This window comes from Microtus ochrogaster, linkage group LG9 (genome assembly GCF_000317375.1).
Source record: "Microtus ochrogaster isolate Prairie Vole_2 linkage group LG9, MicOch1.0, whole genome shotgun sequence".
NCBI lineage: Eukaryota > Metazoa > Chordata > Mammalia > Rodentia > Cricetidae > Microtus > Microtus ochrogaster.
Genome location: NC_022034.1, coordinates 9,547,424 through 9,554,884, shown reverse-complemented (window position 1 = coordinate 9,554,884; position 7,461 = coordinate 9,547,424). Strand labels below are relative to the sequence as shown.

Sequence of the window (7,461 nt, the reverse complement as noted above, 5' to 3'; positions counted from 1 at the left end):
CTGGCCCTGCCCCTTGCTAGCTTTGGCACTCTGTTGATCTGGCCCTGCCCCTCTACAAGGTAGTGTTGGAAAACTGGCCCTTGTGGCATGGGTATGGAAGAGCTGGCATGAGCTGTGAGCATGCGGAGCTGGTCCCACCACTTGCCATCCTGCTGCTGCAGCCAGGAGAGCTAGTCCTGTCCTTCTCCTGGGACCATCAGGAGAGCTGGCTCTCCTGGTACAGGTGCAGGAGAGTAGGCGGGCTAACCTGCTCAGCTGCCACCCAGGTTCAGATCCAGGACTTTTGAGTTGGCACACTCCAGCATCCACCCCATCTAAGAGCTGCTGGAGCGTGTGAAGGGGCTGGTCCTGCAGAAGTAAAGCTGCCGGATCTCCACGACATAGGGCAACAACAAGACATCCCAGAGGAGTCCTGGAGAGGATCTGGATCCAGCACTGATAGTGTAGCAGAAGCCAGACACCTCCATCAGACCAATGTCTAATTGCAGTGAACATTCATTGTTAAAGCTGTTTGGGCAAAAGGGTATACTGTGTGACACACTGCAGTTACCATGGCGAGGTTTTTATTATTTTTAATTTTTTGTTTTCTTTTGCTGGGGAGGTTGCAAGGACAGAGAGCAGATATGGAGAGATGGGAAGATGTGTGGGATTGGGGTGCATGAAGTAAAATTCACAAGGAATCAATAAAAAGTAAAAAGAAGAAAACTACTTGGTAGTCAGGTAAAATTGGAAACCACTAGGACTATGTCCCTTTCTGAAAAGCTGCAATTTTCAATGGCATATTAAAGTCCAGTTCTCCTGGAGAGAGGCTCATTGGTGTATGCTTAAGAAATCTTTTCACAGATATTTTGACAGTGGGGTCCATAGCCTCATAGTTGTGAAAAATTTGTCTAGGCAAACCTGGTGTATCATATATTTGGGTAAAAGAAACAAATTAGATTTCCAGGTTTTAAAAAAATGATTGTGGTAGAAAGGAAGAAAACAAACTAATTAAAACAAACTTTTGGGAATGCTACTTTCCAAATTAGCCTTACAGCCATCCAGATCTTCAAATGGTCCTGTGTCTGCTGGAGCTCTTGGGCACTAATAAGTCATGGTTCTAGCATATCAAAGCTGTAAAATCTGATATGATCAGCTCCATGTGCATGTTGATGCAAACACAACATGGAATACCATGGCTAAGAAGGATATTATGTTGTGTGAGGAAAATGGGTGGAGCTAGAGACCACGCGTTGCTGTGAGTCCTCTTGGAAACCGCCTGTCCCACATTCTGGTTCATCTCTCCGCAGACTCTGTCTCTAGGCAGGGACCCATGGAAGCTATCCAGAAATCAGTCCGGCTGTTTGAAGAGAGGAGGTATCGAGAAATGAGGAGGAAGAATATCATCGGTCAAGTTTGCGATACCCCTAAGTCCTACGACAACATCATGCACGTTGGACTGAGGAAGGTGACATTTAAGTGGCAGAGAGGAAACAAGATCGGTGAGGAAGCCCAGGCTTGCCCTGCCGGGAGCCACTCTCTCCCTAGTGCTTTGAAGATGACTCTTGTTGATGTTCTGTTCCCAAACCATTTAGAGAACACTATAAGATGAAAACTGAGAAAAGACTTTTAGGTAGTTCGGTAAATTGACTAGATTTGCTCAGTAATTCCAGAAGTTTCCATTTGAGAATTACTGAAATTTTGCCCATCTGTGTTCTTTTAGTCCCACAAGAATATTTGAAAAAAAGACTAGATATAAATCAGGACAGGTCAGGTTTTTGTGTTTTTTTGGTTTTATTTTTAACCCCTAAAATATTGCCTTGTCAGTTGATTTCTAGGTGGAATTAACTCTTAACAAAATAATCAGTAGTAGAATGTGCTGTCCCAGACTCTTAGTTATTTACCCACTTAAATACATTGATCCATCAAACATTAGGTCTGAGAGGCAAACACAGTTTTAAGAATTTTGTGGAACTTAGGAAACTAGAGGTGTTCTATCGAGGACCAAACAGTCAAATAATTTATAAAATGTCTTAATTGTACTCTTGATCTCCTTCAGTAATATGTCCCTGGTTTAGCATCTCAGAAGTAGTGTCAGAAGTTTGCCATCAGGCCTGTGGCAGTGTGGCCAGGACCCAGACATGCTACTGGCCACTCCCTTCTGCCCCAGGCCCAGCCCAGGCCTCTTGAGGGGGAGCAAGGGCTCAGAAAGATTCTGGAACAGTGTGCCCCTTACTTCCCTTCATGGCTGTCCTGGGGTTTCCTACAGCTCATCTCCGTCACATGACATTTTCAGGTAGGATGTGTGCAATGACGTAATTGCCCAGAACTCTGGGTGTCAGGAAACCCTAAGACTGCTTCGGTCCTAAGTAGCAAACTAGAGTGAGTATAATGGTTGCCCTATAAACACATGTCTGAAGCTAGAGATTATTGTAAGCTGCATTGACAACGGTCTGTAGTGACTGGAAGAGTGGCCTGTTTATGTTGTTGGCAGGAGAAGGACAGTATGGGAAAGTGTATACCTGCATCAGCGTCGACACAGGGGAGCTGATGGCCATGAAGGAGGTGAGTTGTGGCTCTCTGGGCCTTTGTGTCAGATAAATCTGGGTGATTTAGGTTCAGGAAAGCCACTGTGTGTAGCCTTTTTTGCCAACAGCTGACCCCAGGACTCTGAGTGGTGAGTTGCTTGGCCTGCATCTTGTGTTTTAGCATTTGACATTTGGGACCAGCAGGCAGCTGAGATCTCTTAGTGGAAGATTGATGACTCTAGAAAGGACCTGAGAGCAGGGTCTCAGTAATTGCACTGGAAAGCAGGTGGGCGTGGCCTATGGCGGCAGCTTGGGAATCCTACAGAAAAGCTTAGGGAGTGGAGCCACCACTAGCAAGCACCCTGTGGACACTTGTGAGGAACAGACAGTAAGCTGCAGAGTGAGGATGGGCAAGAGCAGGGGAAACAGGAATGGCCACTGGAGGTCTACAGACTGTGGGTAAGAGGGTGAGGGGAGTGTTGGTGACTGGCTCAGCTGCAATCACCTCTGAACTTTGGTGGTTTGCTCCTCACCCTTGCCTGCCTTGCTCCAAATGGACCAAATGCATCATCAACCCCTTCTGTTTTAATGTTTACAAATTTTAACTGACAAAATACAAAATTTTAATAGATAACACAATTATATATAATCCATGGTTTATGAAATATGACTATATATTCATGGTTTATAAACTGTGTTGACTATGTGGAGAATGTGAAGTGACCGGATCACGTGTGTTCATCTCTTCACTGTTTGCTAACTTGAGATTTCCTCTTGAGGCTCTCTTCAGATGAGTGCCGTATTATTACCCGTGGTCACCCTTTTGACAATCTGGATTAATTTGGAGGCGTTAGGCTAAGTGCAGCGGGAAGCACAGTGCTGCATGGTCTTGCCCTTGTGTGGAGTTAGACGGAGTCTAGTCAGGTCCCTGTATGGTAGTCAGGGCTCCAAGGCTAACTAAGTCAGCAGAACTAAAGACCAAGAGAAAACACACAGGTCAAGTCACAGACACACTGGCCCTGTTCCTGTAGGACAGGAACTGACATGTCAGGAGTCAGCTGCCCACCCTGACTGTTGACGACAGTGTCCATAGTAACCCCAGTTTTCCTTCTCCAGATTCGATTTCAACCCAATGACCATAAAACTATCAAGGAAACTGCAGACGAATTGAAAATCTTTGAAGGCATCAAGCACCCCAACCTAGTTCGATACTTTGGTGTGGAGCTTCACAGAGTAAGCCGGCTTCAGTCACACTGTGTGGGGAGTCAGTGGGCCGCAGCGCAGTCCTGTCTGGGTCCCAGGTCTTCTCATTGTAGAGACAGTAACTGCCTGATTGTCAGGAAACCTCCATGCCTACATCACTTCTGCCCTCTCTCTGAAGTCAGAGGCACTCGTTCTGAAATTAACTCACAGACTGTCATTATCAGCCCAATGGCAAGAGCCCTGACAGTCATCCTGGCAGGCAGACATTCTTCTTGAGTGCCCTTCCTGTCGCTGTGCCAATTGTCAAAACTATTAGACCTCAAGCTTCTCTCTGTTTAATAAGCCTGCATGCGATAGGAAAAGCCCGAGACCTGAGAGTACCTGTGTTGAGTGATGAGGCAGGGAGGGAACCAGGACAGCTTGCAGAGTTGATGGGCCTGTGTTTTCACTAATGGATTTGTGATTGACAGTACTTGATAATACCTGTAGGCATGGCTGTCACTCCCTGTCTAAGGTTGCATGGCGGATAGTCTCAGGATGAACAGTCCCAGACAAGAGGCAGGCAGCCCCCTGCAGGAGAGTCCGGCACAGCCATATGACTCTGTCCACACTCAGGGTGGAGTCCATCCCCCACCAGAAGGAGCGGGGATTAAGTCTTGTCCTGCTCCCGCCCCAGGAAGAGATGTACATCTTCATGGAGTACTGTGACGAGGGCACGCTGGAGGAGGTGTCACGGCTGGGGCTGCAGGAGCATGTCATCAGGCTGTATTCGAAGCAGATCACAGTTGCCATCAACGTCCTCCATGAGCATGGCATCGTGCACCGAGACATCAAAGGTACACCCCACCTGTTACTTCTTCAGGTGGCTTAAAGCCAAGAAATGGCAGCGAGCCCAGGTGTCCATGCATGAGTGGGAAGTCCTCGCTGTCACCTGCGCAGCCTGCCTCAGAGATGTTGTTTTCCTGGAGATGAAGTGTGCTGCTGCTTCAGGCTGCGTGCTGTGGTTTAGTCTGTGCTGGCCACACACTTGGAGCAAAGCTCCCTTGCCTAACCCGTGTCAAGGTCTTTGTGCATTTATGTCTGAATGCGTGTTGTAAGTACATGGAGCATGTGACGCATTTGTGTCTGAATGCGTGTTGTAAGAACATGGAGCGTGTGATGCATTCATGTCTGAATGTGTGTTCTAAGTACATGGAGCATGTGATGCATTCGTGTCTGAATGCGTGTTGTAAGAACATGTAGCGTGTGATGCATTCGTGTCTGAATGCGTGTTGTAAGAACATGGAGTGTGTGACACATTCGTGTCTGAATGCGTGTTGTAAGTACATGGAGCGTGTGACGCATTCGTGTCTGAATGCGTGTTGTAAGTACATGGAGCGTGTGATGCATTCGTGTCTGAATGGAGCATGCAGCTGTGGCTTTGGAGGCGAAGGGAAGTTGTGTGTGCCACGCTTTCCTGTCGCAGGAGTGTCACTGTACTTCCACTTGAGACCTACCACACACTCAATGCCTAGCCACTCCCTGACGCTGACTTTTTTGAGGAGATAAAGATAGTTAAAGCAGGGAAGTACTTCCATCCTGTCCTGCACTCTGAGGTTAGCCCAAACACAGGGACTCAAGAGTGACTGCCTTCTGACCCAGGACTAGACCCCATTTCTGTGCAGTCCTTGGTTACACTGGAAACTGTTTTGGCCTGGGTCTGAAAAGTAATTGTTCATGTCCTGCTGGGTACCATGCCCTGAATGCCCCAGCCTGTGCCAGCTTGATGTGCCTTGCCTGGCTGCACGTAGCTTTGCTGGGTCAGTCTGGGCTTTGCTGAGCCATCATTGCCCATCTCCAGTAGTCCCGTCTCCCACACCACACTCAGTTTCTGTACATCCCCATAGCAGAAAAAGCAGTTTGGCTCATTAGCATCCTTGTCAAATGCTTTGTCATTGAGCATGACTAAGAACAAAACAATTTCAAAATGGCCACTGTGCAGTCCGTTGTTGAGACCACCTCTGGCGACTTTAGCTGTTACAGATAGACTGTCAGAAGTTCACTGCTTACTGCGTGTCCAGCATGTACTGTGGTACTTGGTAAAGTGTGTTGTCTGACTTGATTACAGCAGGACTGTCTTACCTGTAATAATCTAGGCTACTCTGAGAGATAGGCAGTAATCCCAGGTTCTGACAGGAGTTGATACATGTGTGTGTTGCTTGTAGGAAGGTTGGGATGGAAGAGTATACAGCACTGTTTTCATTACTGTGAAAATGAGCTCAGAGGTGGCCTTAGTGTGTGCAGGTTTTCTTCTGTGCATCCTTCCTGATAGAGAAACTGCCCATGGCAAACAGTCCCAATGTTCATTGGCTGCCACACACATCTAGATTTTGTATTAAATTTCTCTGTAAGTATGTCTGAATTTTTAATGAATTACATATCTCTTAATTTAGAATGTGTCTGCTTGGATGTTTGTGTTGATTTGCAATAGTTTGTAATTGTGGTCCATCAGTCTTCCTGTGGTTGAACATGGTAAATGAAACTTCACAACTTCATTTTATTTAGCTTATGAATGAAGTTTTAAGGATTTGGATTCCCATGAAAACATCATGAGGTATCCACATTGCGTTTCCGAGCCTGCTCAGCGGCTGCTTGCTTGTTTCTGTGTAGGCGCCAATATCTTCCTTACGTCGTCTGGACTAATCAAACTGGGAGATTTTGGATGCTCAGTAAAGCTTAAAAACAACACCCAGACCATGCCTGGAGAGGTGAACAGCACCTTGGGGACAGCAGGTAAGGACTAGCCCAGCTGGCCTCTATGCTCCGACATGAGGGAAACCTCCTTGCCTCTCAGACACCTGGTGGTTTACTTTGGCGGGTTGGAACTGTGCTAGTTTAAGCAACCATAGTTACATGTTAATTACTTGTTGTTACTGATTGGGTCGGGTTAAGTTTCCTGTTTTCAGTGAGAATACAATGTATTGGAAATTTTGACATTCTGAGTTGCTTTTGAAAAGATAATTTTGCCCCTAAAATGTCAATCAAGTTGACTTTGAATGCCAGTTTTCAACTTGGCTGCCTGTAACTGAGGGAGGGAAGGGTATGGCAGAGGCCTGACGTACTGCTTGCTGCTGTTACTATTACTGCTGTGCTGTTAACCCTTGCTGTCACTGTATTTGACTGTAAAGCTTATATGGCACCTGAAGTTATTACCCGCGCAAAAGGAGAAGGCCATGGACGTGCGGCAGATATCTGGAGTCTGGGGTGTGTCGTCATAGAGATGGTGACTGGCAAGGTAAGCCTGCTGTGCACCTGGAGGAAGACTCCTCGCAGGTTGAGCACAGAACTGTGTAGTAAGGAGGAGCCCACTTATTCCTTCTGTCTGCCCAGAACTGAAATAATCACACAGAAACTATATTATTTAAATCACTGCTTGGCCCATTAGCTTTAACTTCTTTGGCTAATTCTTACATATTAATTTAACCTATTTCCAGTATTTTATATTTTACTATGAGGCTCGTGGCCTACCAGCAAGACTGCAACATGTCTGTCTCTGGTGGTGGCTCCATGGCTTCCCCCCCACTCCACCTCCTCTCTCCCAGCTTAGTTTTCCCCACCTAGCTCTGTTCCCCTATAGCTCTGCTATCAGCCCAAAGCAGTTCCTTTATTTATCAGTGGTAATCACAGCATACAGAGGGAAATCCCACATCAGAACTGAGCTGGGATACATTATAAGAGCGAATAAGAAGCCTGAGCTAGTGGGCCAATCAGT

General features: G+C 46.6%; 1 protein-coding gene across 2 annotated transcripts in view; it reads left to right on the top strand.

Moving 5' to 3' along the window:
- Positions 1 to 7,461, top strand: part of Map3k4 (mitogen-activated protein kinase kinase kinase 4) — a 93,722-nt gene that overhangs the window by 79,433 nt on the left and 6,828 nt on the right. For both annotated transcript variants that reach the window (XM_005363376.3, XM_026787338.1), the window contains exons 20-25: positions 1,290 to 1,481; positions 2,474 to 2,544; positions 3,624 to 3,740; positions 4,387 to 4,546; positions 6,360 to 6,482; positions 6,878 to 6,984. In XM_005363376.3, the coding sequence (XP_005363433.1) occupies positions 1,290 to 1,481; positions 2,474 to 2,544; positions 3,624 to 3,740; positions 4,387 to 4,546; positions 6,360 to 6,482; positions 6,878 to 6,984 (770 nt within the window). The remainder of the gene's footprint in view (positions 1 to 1,289; positions 1,482 to 2,473; positions 2,545 to 3,623; positions 3,741 to 4,386; positions 4,547 to 6,359; positions 6,483 to 6,877; positions 6,985 to 7,461) is intronic.